At 38.3% G+C, this 21,242-nt stretch overlaps 1 protein-coding gene across 1 annotated transcript in view; it reads right to left on the bottom strand.

Annotated features, from left to right (window-relative positions):
• SNTB2 (syntrophin beta 2) overlaps window positions 1-21,242 on the bottom strand; it is a 107,327-nt gene that overhangs the window by 57,889 nt on the left and 28,196 nt on the right. The window contains exon 2 of the mRNA XM_043599528.1: window positions 2,997-3,210. Within this exon, the coding sequence (XP_043455463.1) occupies window positions 2,997-3,210 (214 nt within the window). The remainder of the gene's footprint in view (window positions 1-2,996; window positions 3,211-21,242) is intronic.

The following is a 21,242-nucleotide window of genomic DNA, read 5'->3' as shown; positions in this document are numbered from 1 at the left end:
TGCTAAGACATACAAGATAGATGTTCACATTCTTGTGGACATAACTGAAATTATGTATAATCTTGCCAGGTACTTGTAATTCTACTTCTTCTCTTTTCGTCTAGACAGCACACACTGACATGCAAGTAAGAGTGATATAGAAATAACTTTGAATCTCTTCCAATTTATATTTTATAAAAAGCAAACTATCTACAAATTTTAGTATTTCAAGTAATATGAAAAACAAATTACTTTGCAGCATTAAGACTGAGAATCTGCAATCGCCTGAATCTTTTAAGACCTTTCCTTGTATTTTATAACACGGTTCAGAAGACTGACACATTTTACTGAAGAGCAAGATGTAATACAATTCTTGTATCCCAAACTGCCCTCTCCAATTGGTTCTGAAGGCCTATTTCAAACTTGATCATGCACCCAATGTCTTTAGCATTTACCATTTATGCTACAGAGAATGTAGCCCCAAGTTTTAATGAGCTCTAAAAGATGTCTAGGTAGGGGCGCCTGGGTGGCACAGTCGGTTAAGCGTCCGACTTCAGCCAGGTCACGATCTCGCGGTCCGTGAGTTCGAGCCCCGCGTCAGGCTCTGGGCTGATGGCTCAGAGCCTGGAGCCTGTTTCCGATTCTGTGTCTCCCTCTCTCTCTGCCCCTCCCCCGTTCATGCTCTGTCTCTCTCTGTCCCAAAAAAAAATAAATAAACGTTGAAAAAAAAATTAAAAAAAAAAAGATGTCTAGGTAGAAGATAAAGTAGCACAACCTTCAATAATACAGCCAAGTCACATCACCTTCCTCCTTCTTTTTCTCCCCACTCCCGACACCACAGAGTTCTACAGAAACTTTATAATACTTTATCTTTTTCTCTAATATCCAGCTATATCAGCAGCACTAAGGGTGCTATAGACTGAATGCTTGTGCCCCCCACATTCATATGTTAATACCGTAACCCTCAATGTGATAATATTAGGACTTGGGGCCTTTGGGAGGTGATAAGTTCATGACAGCAGAGACTTCACGAATGGGATAAGTGTTCTTATAAGAGAGACCCCAGAGAGCTCTCTAGACTCTTCCGCCGTGTGAGGACATAGCAGGAAGATAGCCACCTATGAATCAGGAAGCTGGCCCTCACCAGACACTGAATCTGCCAGCGCCTTATCTTAGATTCCTATCCTGTCCCAGAAATGTGAAAAATAAATTTCTGTTGTTTATAAGCCATTCAGTCTATGGTATTTTGTTACAGCAGCCAAAACAGACTAAGACAACAAATGTCTATTCTCATTCTCAGAAACGATTTACAATGAAGAGACTTAGCCTGAAAACTTTGGTCAGCCTGACAACCAGTTGATAAATTTAGTTGCTGTTCGCTCTTTATCACAATGTTTCTCTATTCTAGTTCCTTCTTTGTGGTCCCTACTAATTTTTTTAGGTCCATGATTAACCAAAGGCTCTATATAAGTATATCTCATTTGAAGAAAAAAATTAATTTTGGCTTAAGAGGCAGAAGTGATTCTTTACAAATTAAATTCTTACTTTATGAAAAAAAATAGAGCATTTCATTAGAGACTAACGTTTACTGTATTTAGATATGATTTAACATGCACACAATCTTTCAAAAATAAACCTATATGTAACTCGAAACAATTTCTATAATATCTTGAACTTTTAAGAGAAAGCAAACTGAGCCTGGGTGGCTCAGTCGGTTAAGCAGCTGCCTTCGGCTCAGGTCATGATTTCACAGTTCGTGGGTTCAAGCTCCCCATCAGGCCTCTCTGCGGTCTGTGCAGAGTCTGCTTAGGATCCTCTGTCCCCCTTTCTCTCTGTCCCTCCCCCCCTTGTTCTCTCTCTCTTTCTCTCAAAAATAAATAAATTTAAAAAAAAGAAAAAAGAAATTATCCAATCCAGAGGTGCCTGGGTGGCTCAGTCCGTTAAGCGTCCAACCTCAGCTCAGGTCATGATCTCACAGTTTGTGAGTTCGAGCCCCATATGGGGTTCTCTGCCATCAGTGTGGAACAGAGCTTGCTTCAGATCCTCTGTCCACCCCCCCCCCCCACCACTCCTCTGCTCTCTCTCTCTCTCAAAAAATAAATAAATTAACATTGATACTGAATCAGTAATTACATTGGTTGCTTTAAAATTAGATTGGGGGCACTGACTGGCTTGGGCAGTGAAGCATGTAACTCTTGGTCTTGGGGCTGTGTGAGCCCCACATTTGGTGTGGAGATTACCTGAAAATAAAATCTTAAAAAAAAAATTATTCAATCCAGCTCTCTCTTTTTACAAATAAGGAAACTCAAGGGGCGCCTGGGTGGCTCAGTCAGTTGGGTATCCAACTTCAGCTCACATCATGATCTCACAGTTCAGTTCATGAGTTCGAGCCCCACATCAGGCTCTGTGCTATCAACACAGAGCCAGCTCTGCATCCTCTGTCTCCCTCTCTCTCTGTCCCTCCCTCAATTGCACTCTCTCTCTCTCAAAAATAAACAAACTTTAAAAAAAATAATATGGAAACTGAAGAGACATTAACTTGCCAGGGTGACATTGCTAGTTGATGCAGCCATACCTATGATCAGATCTCTGACTCTATACACTAGCCACTATAAAAGGAGTTTCCATCTAAGGGGACATTTAAAAAAAATTAACAAGATTTTTTAAAATTATAAAGTAATTTCATAGTGAGAGAAGTACTAACACTCCAGAAAATATAAAATGAAGAGCAGAAGCCCTTCCTCTCCTACCTTCTAATCCTATTTCACTCCCTGGTAGTAACCACCATTAAATTTCCTGCCTGTTTTTCCAAAATATTTCTATATAAGTACATGTACATATGTGTGTGAAGTAATTTAAATATGGAACTCCAAAGATTATTCACTCATCTCAGGCTGATGTTTTCCTCTGTATAATTTAGTCAACAGTCATATTATTAAAAATATACATAAGTTATACTGCAACATGTCCTTAAGTTTATAAAGCTGTAAATGATGTTCTTCTTAGGTACAGCTCACCTGTTTTCCAGATCCGGCATGCTTAGGTTTCTAGCAGCAAAGCACATTTTGAGAGGGATGACCTTCCTGTCCTTGGTGCTGTTCTGGTGTTTTGGAGAACCAGAGTCCTCACTGCCACTAAAGCTTGGTGACTGAGGAGATGCACCTTCCCACGGTAGATCTGATACTAATGATGGCTTCTTGATATATGGTGTTACTTCTCGGATGAACTTGACTATGAACAAAAATCAAAGAAGAAGGTTACTGTTTTTTGACAACTGAAACACACACATACACATAATATCTGCCAGGAAGTGAAAAAAAAAAAAAACACTAAGTTAAAGAGCTAGCACACAGAATCTTAGGATTGGAGGGTATTTTGAGGCCACATAATCCAAATGAAATACCACTACTGTGTTCTAAAAAGTTTAACTTTTGAGCTTTTGCATGTATTGTTCCTTCTGCTTAGGACTCCTCTCTTTCTGTCTGTCTGGTCAACTCTACTCCAAAGTCACCTCCTCGGCAACCTTTCCTGTCAACTCTCTGCAGGGTATTACCATTACACCTCTATAACAACCTCTTGGCACCCTGGGTTGTAATCCTTGCTAATACTTCCGTTTGCTTGCTGGGTCTGAGTTCCCTAAGGGCGGAATTATGATTTATTCTGTCTTAATATCCAACACCTAGAGCAGTGTGTGCTCAATATATGTTTGAATAAATAAGTAAAGAAATAAATGAACAATTAAATACTTGAATTATTTCCATAGTTAACCAGCCACAAATGAATCTTCTGGTGATAGATTCAGTACCTCCTGAGACAGTGCTACCTAGCTTTAGACAACTCAACATTTACAAACTTCTTGAAACTTCCACCATTGGTTTGCCTACCCACTGAAGCCATACAGAAAAAAACTTAATCTTGGGGCGCCTGGGTGGCTCAGTCGGTTGAGCGTCCGACTTCGGCTCAGGTCATGATCTCGCGGTCTGTGAGTTTGATCCCCGTGTCGGGCTCTGTGCTGACAGCTCGGAGCCTGGAGCCTGTTTCAGATTCTGTGTCTCCCTCTCTCTCTTCCCCTCCCCCGCTCATGCTCCGTCTCTCTCTCTCTCTCTCTCTCTCTCTCTCTCTCTCTCTCTCTCTCTCTTTCTGTCAAAAATAAACATGAAAAAAAATTTTTTTTAAAAAGAAAAAAACCTAATCTCTTCCACATGAGGATCCTTCAATTATCTAAAGACTGAGATTATTTTTCTCTCTCTTCTCCCAACTAAGTTAAGTATCTCTAGTTCAATTCAGTTCAACACAATGAATATCTTTAGCTACGTACCGTGTGTCAGTAATTAGGCTAGCCACTAAAAATACAGTAACAAATGAAGCAAGAACCCTGCCCTCACAGAATGCCCCATCTAGTAAGGAAGACAGCTATGTAAACATCACTACAGATTTGAAAACAAGTACAAACAAGTACAAAAATAAAGTGTATTCAAGATAAGGTATTTTGATTAACGGTAGCCCCAAATTAAAACACAGCTTTTAGTAGATGGAAAACTTTTTTCTTTTTAAGTTCATTTTTAGGACTCATAAAATACTTCTTTTACCTCAGTCATGACTGGCGACTGCTGTCATTTGAGGCATAGGGTTCTTGTTTCAAAAACCAGATAAACCGCAGTTTATTAAAATTTCAAATCGCATTAAAAATGTAAATAGTTGAATGCAGACGCATCAGTTATCATTACCTCTGCTATCACGATCTATCAGTATTCTACTTCCCTCTCAAATTCTAATGTGGTAGGTCATCAAAGTAGTATCATGGGAATCAAAAAACTAGAAAGATGATCATTATCAATGTTTATCAATATCATAATACTCAGTATTAATATTCTACAGCATTAGAAGCTTTACAAGCCTAAGAAACTAATAACAAATAGATTACTAAACCTAAAAAATAATTTCAGATGTTTCTAAAAACATGCTTAACAGTATTTAAAATATTTTGTTTTTTGGGGGCGCCTGGGTGGCGCAGTCGGTTAAGCGTCTGACTTCAGCCAGGTCACGATCTCGCAGTCCGTGAGTTCGAGCCCCGCGTCAGGCTCTGGGCTGATGGCTCGGAGCCTGGAGCCTGTTTCCAATTCTGTGTCTCCCTCTCTCTCTGCCCCTCCCCCGTTCATGCTCTGTCTCTCTCTGTCCCAAAAATAAATAAACGTTGAAAAAAAAAATTTTTTTAAATATTTTGTTTTTTGAACAACTAATATACACACACAAAACAAAATTCGAAAAGTATAAAAGATTTTATAGTAAAAAGTCTAGATTTCTAGCAGCCCAGTTCCCATCCCTTGAGGCAACCATATGGTCTTTGAGGGATATGCTAGATATGCTAAGCGTATGTAAAAATAAACACACACACGTGTACATTACTTCACATAATGGTAGTGTATAATAACTACTGTTCTGCGCCTTGCTTCTTTCATTTAATAATATTGGTAAGTCTTTTATAAGCCCATTCTACAGCTCATTCTACAGCATGCTTTGGACTCAGATGGACCTGGATCAAATACCAACTGTGTTTTCCAACTCAGTTACTAGACTTCACTTGACTGTTCTAAGGTCCTCACATATAAAATGGAAGCAACACTAAACAAGTAAAAACTTCAGGCATATACTAAAAATTCAATAAATAATACATGCCTTTCTTTTCCTTCTCTAAATTGAACAGTTAGAAAAGTTAAAAAATTGTAACAGCCATCAGTAGAAAAATGAAATTATTTTCTTGTAAATTATTAAACAAGATCTGCTGAAATTAAGCATAATCCTAGAAAATGTAACAATGTTAATGCCAGCAGGTAGATATAGTTTATGGGTGTTTCTGTATGTGTGTGGGTGCTTTCTATGCATAGTTATAATATGTGCATTTCCAGGTGGAGAAGGTAAAAGCTAGCTGCCTCAGGTCACCAAGGAGATTTTTTCATCCTAGAAAAATGAGCAGAGGTGCAGCCAGTATATCCCTTGAGTGGCTGACTCAGGCATTTCAGTACATTTTTTAGTTTTATGCTTTCAAGAAAGAATTAGATCACAAGAACTTTAGCAGAAATTCCTAAGTTTCCAGTCACTGCCAATGGTAGAGACTTGTTTTCTGAACATTTAAGACAGTATAACCACTATTGGGCTACCAATGAAAGGAAATTATAGGCATTCTAAATGACTACTCTTGAATATTATAGTGGCTGGAAAAGGACCCTTCACGATATACTCAGAAGTTTATTCAGTAACACAGTCGATCACTGAACTGATGACTGCACGTATGTTTAAACTGACATACGTAAAGAGCCTATTTCATGGCCTTATGAAAGAGCAGTAGTTTCACTTGAGTTGATGACAATCATGCCCATATCCCAATCTAACTGGTCATCCATAATGGGTAAAGAACTGTTTCTTTTCTTTCTTTCTTTCTTTTTTTTAAGTTTATTTATTTACTTAGGAGGGGGAGGGGTAGAAAGAGAGGGGGAAAGAAAGAGAATCCCAAGCATTAACAGCACGGAACCTGACGCAGGGCTTGATCTTACCAACTGTGAGACCATGACCTGAGCCAAAATCAAGAGTTGGACACTTAACAGACAGAGCCAAACATGTACCCCTAGACATCTGTTTCTAATTTACCTGAGATTTGGGAAAGGTGGGGAGTTAACAGTGTTCTGTTTTAGTCTTATTAGACCTCTCCAGTTACCACAGTACTTTAAAATGGACACCTGGGGGCGCCTGGGTGGCTCAGTCGGTTAAGCGTCCGACTTCAGCTCAGGTCACGATCTCGCGGTCCGTGAGTTCGAGCCCCGCGTCGGGCTCTGGGCTGACGGCTCAGAGCCTGGAGCCTGCTTCCGATTCTGTGTCTCCCTCTCTCTCTGCCCCTCCCCCGTTCATGCTCTGTCTCCCTCTGTCCCAAAAATAAATAAACGTTTAAAAAAAAAAATTTAAAAAAAATGGACACCTGGCTAGATAAGTAAAGACTCTACACCCCTTCATGGCAGTCAGGTCGACTCAGAACTCAATATATTTCACAATTATCTCATTTTGCCTGATAGCTGAAAATCATCCTCAAAATGTTTGATTAAACACTATTTGTAGTGTTTTAGGTGTTTAGATGTTTATCACACTTACTGAAAATGAAAGAGGCTTCCCTGCACCCTAAGAGCATCATTATAACCCTTTTGTCATTAGAGTGACAAAAACATATGCATGTACTGTATATGCCTCTGGAGAGATGTCTGGAAAGATTTTCATCAAAATACCAACAGTGCTTATATATAGGTGTAAGACTGCCTTCTTTTTATAATATAGTTCTATATATTTGACATTCTTATGAATCCATATAATTTATAAAACTTAAGAAATGAAGATAATTTATTCTGAAACTTGGCTCAAACTTTAAACATGGAACCACCTTAAATTAAAATCTTGATGAGCTTCAAAAACTATAATGCATTGGATGGGATCCAAGATCCAACTGATTCTTACTGAATTCCATGCTCAGGTTTAAAGGAGGCCCACGTATTTTAATGAGGTACTCTGCTTTCCTGCTTTGGGGCATTAGGCAACATCAGATTTCGAGCTGAATGCCATTTTATGATTTTTTTTCATAATACAGACATAACTTACCTCTGTAAACACCAGTGTTCTAGTAAATCAATCACCTTCTCCTCCAAACACCTTTTCTTCCAAACATCTCTCATACCGTAATTATCTTCCTCTTTATCTCTAACACTTATCCTTTTCTTACCTAACCTGGTGACCTTTACTATGAGTTTAAGTGAAACCAATGAATCAGACAATGCGGGCAGAATGGTGCCATTATTTTCCTAGATGGCCACCGGAAACATTAGGGAGGAATTATTTACTTTTCCGTAAAAAGTCTTTTACATTCTCAACTTGCTGGTGTCTTTCAGCTCAAGTATCCTGTCATCTGGGGTTTGAGTAGACTGCACAATCTAGGGATTGGCACTATAAACCCTAAACATATTCAGAGTGATTATGGTTCCACTATACCTTTCTATTTTAAAGCAACATTGCATATTCACTAATTCACTGCACTCCTGGTATATGCCAGGAACTGTTTTAGCAACTTAGAATAATAAATCCATGAACAAGACATACAAAAAAAAAAGGATAAATATAATTAATAAGTAGAATACTACTTGGTGATAAAAAGTAATGAACTATTGATACACTGAGCAACTTAGATGAATCGCAAAGATATTACACTGAGTAAAAGAAGCCAGTGTTGAAAGGTTACATTCTAATGTTCCCATTATTGAAAAGACAAAAATATGTGACTAAGAACAGATGAGTGGTTGCCAGGGTTAGGAATGCGAAAGATGTGATTCATTTTTTGGAGGATGGAACTGTTCTGTATTATGACTGTGGTGGTCATTATAATTTATACGTGTGTTAAAACTCAGAACTGTATACCATGAGAGGGGGAAAAAAGGCAGTTTTACTGCATGATAATTAAAAGATAAGAAAAAAAAGTAAATTATATAGTATGTTTTAAGATGTTAGGTGTTACGGGAAAAAAAAAAACAGTAAGAGAAGGCAGATCAGGAATGCTGCAAGGGGGGTCCATTTGCAATTTTATTTTATTTTTTTCAATTTGCAATTTTAAATAAGGTGGTTAGGGTAAGCCTCATTAAGAAGACATTTGAACAAAGACTTAAAGGAGGTGGGGGAGTTAGTTATGCAGATATCTGGGAGAAGCATTTCATAGGGAGAACAGTGTCAAAGCAGTAAGGAAAGTCAGTGTGACTAGTACAGGGTAATGGAGGGAGAAAGAGTAGAAACTGGGGTCACAGAGACAGTGGGAGTGGGAGGCAGATCATGTAGTGACTTCTAGGTTCACTGTAAGCACTTTTGGCTTTTATTCTGAAATGGTAATGCATAGGGAGGTTTGAAGCAAAGGAGTGACATGATTTAACTTGTATTTTAATCGTTCTCACTAGTATACTGAAAATAGAATGAAAGAGGAAAAAGGCAAAAGGAGGAAGATCAATTATTAGTGACAGATTACCGAGGCACCTGAGTGGCTCACCCAGTTAAGCACTGACTTGATATCGGCTCAGGTTGTGATCTTGCGGCCATGAGATTGAGCCCTGCAACAGGCTTGTGCTGGGTGTGGAGCCTGCTTGAGATTCACTCTCTTTCTTTCTCTGACCCTCTCCCCTACTCACACTCTCTCTCTCTCTCTCAGAAAGAAAGAAAGAAAGAAAAAAAGAAAGAAAGAAAAAGGAAGGAAGGAAGGAAGGAAGGAAGGAAGGAAGGAAGGAAGGAAGGAAGGAGGGAGGGAAGGAGGGAGGGAAGGAAGGAAGGAAGGAAGGAAGGAAGGAAGGAAGGAAGGAATGGGGCGCCTGGGTGGCTCAGTCGGTTGAGCATCCGACTTTGGCTCAGGTCATGATCTCGTGGTCTGTGAGTTCAAGCCCCACCTCAGGCTCTGTGCTGACAGCTTGGAGCCTAGGGCCTGCTTCAGATTCTATGTCTCTCAAAAATAAATAAACATTAAAAAAAAAAGTGAAAGATTATGGTAGGGGGACCCAGGGGACAGGAATGAATGTGGTGAGAAATGGTGAGATTCTCTACTAAAGGTAGACCTACTTACATATAGTGACAGATAGGATGGGGCAGGAGTGGGGGGGGGGGGTGAGAAAAAGGGAGAAATGGAGAATAATTTTAAGATTTTTGCCCTAAACAACTGGAAGGACAGAGTTGCCATCAGCAGGTTCAGGAAGAAAGATTAGTGAGTTGATACCTGTATTAAACAACCAAATCTAACTAGCAGCCAGATACATGAGTCTGAAGTTCAGGAGAGAGGTGTAAACCCGAGCTCTAAATTTGGGGACAACTGGCATATGGCTGATACTTTAAGTCATAAAACTGGAAAAGATTACAGTATAAGTCAGGGTCCCAGCAGCAAATGAATGAATGGCACAGGATTTAATAAAGAGACAATTTTATAAAGTTGTGGGCAAGAGTTCAGGAAAACACAAGGGAAAACAGAGTGTGATATCCTGTTTACATACCTAGGCCTAAAGGAACCAGGAGAGGAAGTGGTTACCAGACCCAGGGAGTACTGTAGGGGGCTGACTAAGTGACCTTCAGTCAATTCAGCTAGATTGGGAGCCAAGGGGATAAATGCTCCAATTTCACTTTCGTCCTTTCCCTCCAGGCCCTCCTGTTGGGACTCTACATTGACCAAACTCAACAAAAGCCAAAGGGCAAAGCAGCTTGTTGATGTAATTCATGCAGGTCAGCCTCCTGGGAAAGAAAGGTAGAGAAGGAAGAGTGAACCCAGAGGGGCAAATGGAAGACTTCCAGCATGACCACCAAGGAAGTAAGCATAGATGTGGAAGAGGACTCTCTACTATTAAAGGACAAGGGAGAAGAGAATGAGCAGCAAAAGAGACAGGAGACTGGTGAGACAAAAGAACTCCATGAAAATACTGGCCTACAATAGTTCCAAGTTCACCCAAACTGAAAAAGCCATGCTCTCATCTTACTAGCCCTGACTTGGTTCCTTCCTCTCTTTACCACCTTTTGGAAAAAAAAAAAAAGTTTATGCTTGTTTCTATTTTCTCCTTTTGCTCTTTAACCTTTCCTGAATAAAACTGCATTTGAAAGAGTTACTAATGTTTTCTTACTCACTCAATCCAAATTTCTCAATCCTTAATCTTGCCCATTTCAACATGTGACGGTGTGCTCCATCAACTGTTTTTATTCCTCCTTTCTATGCCTTTATTTTCAAAAGCCTTGTTTCTCCTCACATACCTGCAATGTAGCTGCTCCCCAAGGCTCCAATTTTAGTGCATTGTTCGCACTTTGTCCTCTAGTCCCTAGCAACTTTCAATGCTAGATCCCCAAATTTAACATGGATCTCTAGAACCAGTTTCTCTTGTTGGTCCCAATTCCTGCCACTTGGGTGCTGTCCCAGCCCTTCAACATCAACATATCCAACTGTGAACTAATCTTCATTATCCTTAATCCTCTCCTGTGTGCATTGTTTTCATTGCTAGCATTAGCATAAGCATTTTTCTAGCCATCCAGTATCTAAACCAGTAGTATAGAAAGTTTAGTTAAAGCCCAATAATCTGTATCTTATTTTGGATTAAAGACCTAAATGTGAGACCTGAAACCATAAAACTCCTAGAAGAACGTAAGAAGTTATTTCTTTGACATCAACCAAAGCAACAATTTTCTAGCTATGTCTCCTGAGGCTAGGGAAACAAAAGCAAAAATAAACTACTGGGATTACACCAAAATTGAAAGTTTTTGCACAGTGAAGGAAACAATTAACAAAATGAAAAAGCAACCTACTGAATGGGAGGGGAGAAGATATTTCCAACTGATATATTTAATAAGGGGTTAATATAGGAGATATATAAAGAACTTACAAAACTCAACACACACACACACACACACACACACACACACACCCCAAAAATCCAATTAAAAACGGGCAGAGGACCTGAATAGACATTTTTCCAAAGAAGACATATAGATGGCCAACAGCCACATCATAAGATGCTCAACAGCACTTATCATCAGGAAAATGCAAATCAAAACCAGAGTGAGATAACACCTTACACTCATCAGAATGGCTAGAATCAAAAGGACAAGAAATAACAAGTGTTGGCGAGACCGTGCAGAAAAAGGAACCCTCATGCACTACTGGAAGTAATGTAAATTAGTATAGCCACTGTGTAAAACAGTATGGAGGTTCCTCAAAAATTTTAAAACAGAAATACCTTATGATCCAATAATTCCACTACTATTTACCAAAGAAAACTAAAACAGTAAAAACACTAATTTGAAAAGATATATGCACCCCCATTTTTACTGCAGCATTATTTACAATCGCTAAGATATGGAAGCAACCCAAATGTTGATAAAGATGAATGGATAAAGAAAATATGAGGGGCACCTGGGTGTCTCAGTTGGTTAAACATCCAACTTCGGCTCAGATCATGATCTCACAGTTCTCGGGTTCGAGCCCCGCATCGGGCTCTGAGCTGATAGCGCAGAGCCTACTTGGGATCCTCTCTCTCCCTCTCTCTCTGTCCCTCCCCCTCTTTCTCAAAAATAAATAAACATTTCCAAAAACTAAATAAAAAAATAGGGGCATCTGGGTGACTCAGTCGGTTGAGTGTCCGACTTCGGCTCAGGTCATGATCTCACAGTTCGTGGATTCAAGCCCCATGTCCGGCTCTGTGCTGACAGCTCAGAGCCTAGAGCCTGCATGGGATTCTGTGTCTCCTTCTCTCTCTGCCCTGCCCCACTCGTGCTCTCTCTCTTTCAAAAAAATAAATAAATAAACATTAAAGAAATAAAAGAGAAAAAGGCAGGAAATTCATGTTTCTTTATATTTTCTTTGTCTGAAGACATGGGAGGAATGATTTGTGAGGCTGTAACAGTGAGGAATAACAAGATGATCACCTGAACCTCAGATCTAACACAAATTTGATTTATAATACTTTGGATTTGCTGTACCATCATTTCCAAAGTCATACTTACTTTCTCATTATTGCCTTATCATTTAACCCTGTGAAGTTAGCTCATTCCTTCTTGCTAGTCACCAGGAGGGAAAAATTCCCAGTACAGAACCCAAGCATGTCCTCAGAAGCAGTTCATGTGCTTGTAAGATACAATTTCTACATTTTCCAGTTAAAACAAATAACTATAGTTCATGTTGGTCCTGCGATTTTCAATTCATTTCATTACCCATCTTTCCTTCTCCATTCAATCCAAGCCCTTTCTAAGTCAATAAAAATAGGAGATATATCCTTTTCAAGCATCTCAAATTACTCTTAGAAAGACAAGGAGAATCAAGTTTCTTTTGGAACCTCTGAGCAATAGTGGGATGAGTCTAAATAAGACAGAAACAAGGTAGCTCTGACATTTGTTCCCAGTAATTAAAATTTCAGGATTTTTGAAGTATAGCCTTTTATAATACACGTATGCAAACTGGCAAAAAAAATGATATAGTTTTTAGGCCTCAATCAAATTCTAACATGGATATCTATTACTTTTGTACAAAAGTATTAGCTTTCACACTTTGATATGTACAAGCACAGAACAAAACGCTAGATTGAAATAATTTGGGTCTTTGGACTCTTTACTGTATAATTTCTCCTTGGTAGTCTTTAACTACTAATCTTACATGGTAAAATTAGCTGTGGGTCATTTATAAAGTAAATATATTTTAAGTGAATTTAAAAGGTGATTTTCTTTAGAATGTTTCCTCAAACTGGAAAAAACATGCAAGCTTTTCAACTTTTTATTAAAAAAAGTTTTAAACATCTTAGGTTTGCATTTTTAAATGTTTCTGTAAGGAAGACAGCTACCAGCAAACTTCCCTGTGGAAAGTGCCATACGTTAAGTATGTGTGTTTAAAATCCTATATATAACTAATCCAACAACTGAGAAACACTGCATCTGAAAAATGACTTCAAATTACATATTTTTCTTTTCCTAACTGCTTCTCGGCCTTTTGGCTAACATCAAGTGTAGTACATATTTCTCTTTTCCTTTTGGTGTTGAGATTTGTATTTATTTTCTATGTTCTATCTCTGTTGTTATGAGTCAATTCCACTTTTAGTACTTCTCTTTCTCCTAATAAAAAGAAGTATCACTTTATGAGAAACAGCCTTCCAATCTGTTTCAGACCATTCTGCTTACTTCAAAACGTACAAAGCAGAGAAAGAGGAAAATTGACAACAGTAGAAAAGTCTTGACCACCTAACAGGATTAGAAAAAATAGAAAGATAGGACTTCATTTAATTTCATTTTCATTGAAGCAGAGGCAATTTGAAAAGTAAGCTGCATAAGAAGGAGGAGACTGGTTAGGAATAATTGATACTGCTTCTTAGTCTCCTGCTGAAATATTAAAATAGAGGCTAGTTTTTTGTGGGAAAAAAATGAACCCTACCATATTTTATAAAATACCATAAAATGACTCATACACTATAAAACTAAGGACCAGACTAAGGGTATCAGAGTTTCCAAGTGCCAAAAGCGAGTTCTCAGTTTTATATCCCCCCAAAAATTATATAGTTAGTATGTCCATACGGTGATCAAGAAAATATGCCAATTTGCTAATAGCAGTTATATTTGCACTGCAATTATAGGGACTTCTATTTTTGTTTTGTTTTTGAGAGAGAGAGAGAGAGAGACAGAGAGAGACAGAAAGAGAGAGAGAGAATAGCTTAAGTAGACTCCACGCCCAGTGAGGAGCTGGACACAGGCCTCAATCTCACCAAGGTGAGATCATGATTTGAGCCAAAATTAAGAATCAGATGTTTAACCAACTAAGCCACCCAGGTGCTCCGGGGACTTCTATTTTTGAAGTTAACTGTTCCTATAATGTTTAAGCTTTTTATAATAAGCACATGTTCTATTAAAGTTAACTTTAGGGGCGCCTGGGTGGCGCAGTCGGTTAAGCGTCCGACTTCAGCCAGGTCATGATCTCGCGGTCTGTGAGTTTGAGCCCCGCGTCAGGCTCTGGGCTGATGGCTCAGAGCCTGGAGCCTGTTTCCGATTCTGTGTCTCCCTCTCTCTCTGCCCCTCCCCCGTTCATGCTCTGTCTCTCTCTGTCCCAAAAATAAATAAACGTTGAAAAAAAAAAATTAAAAAAAAAAAAAAGTTAACTTTAAAACACATGCTGCCAGTTAATAAAAATGAATTAGAAAAGTAATTTCAGAAATAGATTCAATAGCAGAAATTAGGCAATAGTGGCAGGAAAGTCACTATTCAATAAATGCTGAAAAAAATGAAGTATCAGTATCGAACTGTCTTAGACCCACAGCTCACATCCTATAATGCACTTGCATTAACCTATAATCGATGCCCTTTGCATCATTTTTATAAAATCATTAAAGTATAAAAGCAGAGCAACAAACTTTAAAGTCAAATGACTCTCAGTTCAAGTCTTGATATCACATTTGCTTTTGGGGACGTTTGAAGCACATAATTAACCTCTCTGAACCTCAGTTTCCTCATTTATAAAACATAAAATACCATTCCTAAAGGGCTATTGTAGGTATTAAATGAGATAATGAACGAAAGGTACCTAGGCCTGTGCTTGAGTGTTGTAGGTACTGAATACTAGTGTGTACGTGTGCGTGCAATTATTACAACATACTTTGGAGGGAATATAGTAGATAGAGTCTAAGATTTGAGTTTGAACTGACCAGATTCGAAGTTCAGTTCTCTCAATTACAAACTTTGTGATTTGGACAAATAATTTCATTTTTCCAATTTTTAATCTATAAAACTCTAATATTAATCCTAATGCCAGTTTTACTGAGTAAATGAGAGGATTAAATAAGATTAACTAATAAAATAAAAGTAAACTGTTTGAGAGCCTGGAAAATAGTAGGTGTTGAACAAAAATGATTTACAGAATGGGATTATTATGCAACTTTAATGTTAATTATTTAATGAAAATCTGGAGATGGTAGTGAAGATATCTCCAGAAAAACAGCAATTGTTCTTTGTCTCCCCTTTCACAAAAAGACCAATTTTGACAGCACATAGCCTTCTTCATTTATATTCCTGTAACACTCCCCTTATCACTGTAATGGTACTTGTCATGTGTCACAGTTTCTGTTTTGCCCATCTCTTCCACTTGACCAAGGTACACTGAAGGGATTAAACTCAAGACACCATAAAAGTCCACCATAATTACAATACATCGCTTCTATAGTGTTTATCTATCTGTGGTTCTTTTACTTTTTCCTTCTAGTCACTTGTCAGAGCTATGTTGAAATTTGTGCAGGACTATTTAGGGCCCTGAATACATTCTCTTGCACATTCATGAGGCAAAATCCATGTGTTTTTCTAGTATGCACACAATCTTTCTTGTGACCCTGGCTTGACATTACATTTGCTTCTAACCCTTTAGAGTAAGTTGTACCCCACTCCATATGACATCATTATAACAATATGCATGCTTAGAGGGCGCCTGGGTGGCTCAGAAGCAGCCGACTTCAGCTCAGGTCATGATCTCGCAGTCCATGAGTTCGAGCCCCGTATCGGGCTCTGTGCTGACAGATCGGAGCCTGGAGCCTGCTCCTGTGTCTGCCTCTCTCTCTGCCTCTACCCCATTCATGCTCTGTCTCTGCCTTTCAAAAATAAATAAATGTTAAAAAAATATATGTATGCTTAGTTACTACACAAATGAATTTTATCCATTAGTCAAAATTTGGCAATATTATCAATAGTGTTCGTAGCAGCAATCACTAACACACAGAAGATGTGCTGTAAATAGTGGTTAGATGAAGTATGAGAAATTCTGTCACAAATATAGATATATTTTTGTAGTCCTAATTTCCCTGTCCTGGTGAATCATGAAAAGTATTTATGGCATGAGTAATAAAATCCAGTTAAAAAGTGTTGCTAATAATGGGTCGTCTGGCTGGCTCAGTTGATGAGGCATGTAACTCTTAATCTCAGGGCTGCGAGTTCAAGACCTGTGATGGATAGAGAGATTACTTAAAAAAAAAAAAAAGTTGCAGGGCACCTGAGTGGCTCAGTCAGTTAAGCGTCTGACTCGAGATTTCAGCTCAGATCATGATCTCACAGTTCATGAGATCAAGCCCCAGGTGGGGCTCTGTGAGCGGAGCCTGCTTGGGATTCTCTCTCTCTTTCCCTCTGCCCCTGCCCCCTGCTCACACACATTCTCTCTCTCACACACACAAAAAATAAATAAATAAAGGTTGTTAATAGATATAGATTAAAGTTTTTGCAAATATTTGGATAAAGGATTATTGCTCAACACTGTTAGGTGCCTTTTGGATATGTGGGACCAGGTCACTCCTTCCATATACTATAGGTTATCACATAACTTCTGTATGTATCATCTTTGTTGAGGTTCTCCTCAGCTAAATTTGCTATTTGAACAAATCTGCCATTAGAACAAAACTCTCCTGAATAAACTATTATCTACTTAAACACATGGCTTATGGATACACAGTTCTCGCAGTGACATAAAAATTTAATCCTATTACGAGAGGTCAGTAATGGATTAAAAAATTCCTTTATAAGAAAATCCTTTCCTCAATAAACTCAGTAGGCTTTCATCTATTCCTAACATAAATGATAAGAAATAATTTCTTACTCTTAAAAACTATGTTTCCCTCTTTCATCAACAAAGAACTCTCTCTTATGTATTAAGCATATAGGATATTTACAATGTCTGATATATATATTCTGTCCTCATGTTGTGTAGTTGAGAAGGAAAAAGAAAACATGTACCCTCAAAAAGACCAAGTAATAAAGTAGAAATTATAAAAGACAAAATGTGGGGCGCCTGGGTGGCTCAGTCGGTTAAGCGCCCAACTTCAGCTCAGGTCACGATCTCACGGTCCATGAGTTCGAGTCCCATGTGGGACTCTGGGCTGATGGCTCAGAGCCTGGAACCTGCTTCCAATTCTGTGTCTCCCTCTCTCTCTCTGCCCCTCCCCCGTTCATGCTCCGTCTCTCTCTGTCTCAAAAAAAAATAAACGTTAAAAAAACTTAAAAAAAAGACAAAATGTGATAAATGCTATAAGAGAAATAGAAATAAAATGTTATATACAATTGGATATAACAAAAGCAAATAAAACAATTGAAAAATACTTAATAAAAATGCTAATAGAGTAACATTTTCCCATTAGACCAAAAAAATTTTTTTTAGCTGTTTAAGCTTCAAGGAAATCCTTATCCTTATTTTTGTTGCTAAGTGGATGTGTCCTGGACTAGCTGGACACACCGGATGGTTCGTTTAGATCAGCACCTAAGTGATAACTATAGACGGAAACACAATATTAAGCAAGCACAATAGCTGTGTTCAAGGGGTCAGCAAGCACTCCATCCTGCACATCCAGTCAGAGTTACCAGTGGGGAAGGAGAATGCCATCCAAGTTTCCATATCTTTAAACACTTGGTAATTTTTTTTATTGTACAAAAGAACTGCTATTCGCAACTGCCAAGCTTTTGTTGTCATTAGGGATTTTCTGACCAAATTGGCAGAATTAACTGAGTTCAGGAAGAGGAGAAGAGACAAAGATGTGTTCATGTTCTCTTCCCCCTCATTCTTATGTAACAAACAGCTAAGGAGTCGGTTTTAGTAGCCTGAGAATTGTCAGAGTTCATAGGAATCAACTGGTGAACGCTGAGCTGAAGTGCAATCCATTACTCAGTCCACATCAAACAAATGTATTCACTGATAATTTTTTACTAATTTTTTAAATTAAAAAGTAATGAAGACAAAAGCTGGAACACTTGAGCATCAAAATAAATCATAGTGGCATGGAATTATAACCTATAAAATAAAGAAAATAGCCATGAGTCCATATTGATATAAATAATTGAACAAATAAATAAATGGGGGGAGAAGGGACAGCTCCTAGAGAACAATTCCAATTAATAAGTGTAAAAGAATGAGAGAAATAGAAAATCATCATTAGACCACTATAATAATAATTGTGACAGGCATGACCCGTTGATGAATGCTAAAATTACTGAAAAGTTTAAAGAGTAAAGGGTGAAAGTTTAAAGAGTAACAGGATATTTGCAGTTTCAATTAATCTCCCCCAAGATATCTGTTAATTACACAGGGGAAAATGTAACATTATGTGGAGAAACCTGACAGTAATCAAAATTTACAACACTGGTATTGAGACATATTGATGTCATGGGCCCTATGTTCTCATATACACTGAAAAGGAAGTATCACCTCTGTGGCATTCTTGCTATAAACACCTAATAAGCTCAGTCTATTCATGATAAAACCAGACAAATTGAAAATGACATTCTACAAAATGACTTAAATGATTTGAAACTGAATACCACATAGGGTTAGTTAGCAAATCTATCATCTTACATAATTAGAATTTTTTTGTGTGGTGAGAAAATTTAAGATCTACTCTCATGGCACATTTCAAGTATATATAACACAGTATTGTTAACTATAGTCCTCATGCTGAATAATAGATCCCCAGAACTTATTCACCTTAGAGTTGGAAGTTTGTAGCCTTTGATCAACATTTTCCCATTCCCCCCACCCACTTTTACTTCATTCTTAATGAGCCAGAGTAAATTTGAGGTGTGAGAATAATGACAAAAGCAAAAAATACCGCCATTCTAAAGGCATCTATATTTAATTCCAAAATTCCATTAAGGTACTATTACAGAGCAGCTTTGGACATTTGAGGGTTTGCCCTTGCAACTGACAGTCAATCTGTGTTAATATTAGGTTCCTATAATCAGTAAGAGGGCTTATCTTGAGATTATATTTATCTTTATGCATGCTAAATCCTCCTCTCTCTCTCTCTCTCTCTCTCTCTCTCTCCTGGAGATTATGCTAGGAAAGAAGATTCACCAGTGTAAGTACACATGAATTACAGAGGTACACTCAATATAGCCTAAATAAATTACTATACTTAGAGATTAATGAAATAGCTATCAATTTCAAGTGTATTATGTTTGGCCCCTTCTCTCTCTCTCTCTCTGTCTTTCTTACTCACTCACTCACATTTGTCCAGTGTCTTGGGGACAAATACTAATCTAAAAATAGATAACTTACACATTGTAGGGCTAGCAGACACCTTAGTGATAATTCAGTCCAACCTGTTCATTTTTAAACTAAAATTAAAATTAATTGTAATTAGTTGAATTAAACTAAAAGCCTAGAAAAATGAGGCTGAGAAAAAAGAAAACTTCTTCAAAGACATACAATCTGTGGCAAAGCCATGGCTAAAAACCCATGTCATCTTTTCCCGAATATATCCTCAGCTTTCAGTTTGCCTTTTTATCTTTTTATTTTTATTTTTTTAAATTTTTGTTTAATGTTTTGTTTTTTTAAGAGAGAGTGCACATAAAAAGAGAGAGAGTGCACGTGGGGGAGGAGCAGAGAGAGAGAGAAGGCAACAGAAGATCTGAAGCAGGTTCTGTGCTGAGAGCAGCAAGCCCATTTGGGCGCTAGAACTCACGAACTGGGAGATCATGACTGAGCTGAAGTTGGACATGCAACCAACTGAGCCATCCAGGCGCCTCTGGTTTTTTAGATAGTGTAAAATCATAACTAGCTGGCTAACAATCTTGCAGAAAGGTAATTTTATTACTACTACTTTACCGTTAATATATTTTAAAGACTCAGCCAGAGTCCTTTCACCTTGTTATAATTCACCTTTTCTATATGAGACATAAGACTTTAAAAAAAATAATCAGAGATCAATGTTTAACTCACTAGTACACCCACTCTGATACAAATGGTGCTTTCTGAGCCATCAGAAGCACAGTGGGGCTGGAAGAGTCACAGACACTATCTCCTTCCTTGTCATGACCATGGCAGCAATGGCAGGGGAGAGGGTAGTTAGAATAGTGGCACAGTAGCCCCAGCCAAGTGAAAACTAAATAAAAATCATGAGGTAAGAATACAATTTTTCAGGGGCACCTGGGTGGCTCAGTCGGTTAAAAGCATCCAGCTCTTGATTTCGGCTCAGGTCATGATCTCACAGTTTGTGAGTTCAAGCCCCATGTCGGGCTCTGTGCTGATAGCGCAGACAAGGCTGTTTGGGATTCTCTCTCTCCCTCTCTCTCTCTGCCCCTCCCCTGCTTGTGCGTGCTCTCCCTCTCAAAAATAAATAAACATTAACAAAAAATAATACAAGTTTTCAAAAGAAAGCTATTCCTTTTTGGAAAAGATTGTGCTTCCACGTGACCATCCCTTTAGAACCTATATCTCCCTAAGTGTCTTAATGACGTTTCTTTAGATTTCAGTTTCTTTATATGTAAAACCTATCCGTTTTTTCTTTTAACGTTTATTTATTTTTAAGACAAAGAGAGACAGAGCATGAACAGGGGAGGGGCAGAGAGAGAGGGAGACACAGAATCTGAAATGGGCACCAGGCTCTGAGCTGTCAGCACAGAGCCAGACGCAGGGCTCGAACTCACGGACCGTGAGATCATGACCTGAGCCAAAGTCGGACGCTTAACCGACTGAGCCACCCAGGCGCCCCTGTAAAGCCTATCCTTAAGGGGTTATTGTGAAGATTAAGTAAATTAAAGTATGGAAAATGATTTCAGAAATTATAAAAGCCACACAAATTTGAGAAATTACTGTTATTACCTAATGCAGAACTTGACAATCATTTCCACCAGGTTCAGAAGTTAGCATGGTATCTGGCAAAATGCAGGTGCTCAGTGTTTATTAAATGAATAGTGAACAAACCTGGCTAAGACCTCCCAAGGGCATTATC

The sequence above is a fragment of the Prionailurus bengalensis genome, chromosome E2, assembly GCF_016509475.1.
Source record: "Prionailurus bengalensis isolate Pbe53 chromosome E2, Fcat_Pben_1.1_paternal_pri, whole genome shotgun sequence".
Taxonomy (NCBI): Eukaryota; Metazoa; Chordata; class Mammalia; order Carnivora; family Felidae; genus Prionailurus; species Prionailurus bengalensis.
The sequence above is the reverse complement of the archived record's forward strand: the minus strand, read 5'-3'. Positions and strand labels throughout refer to the sequence as shown.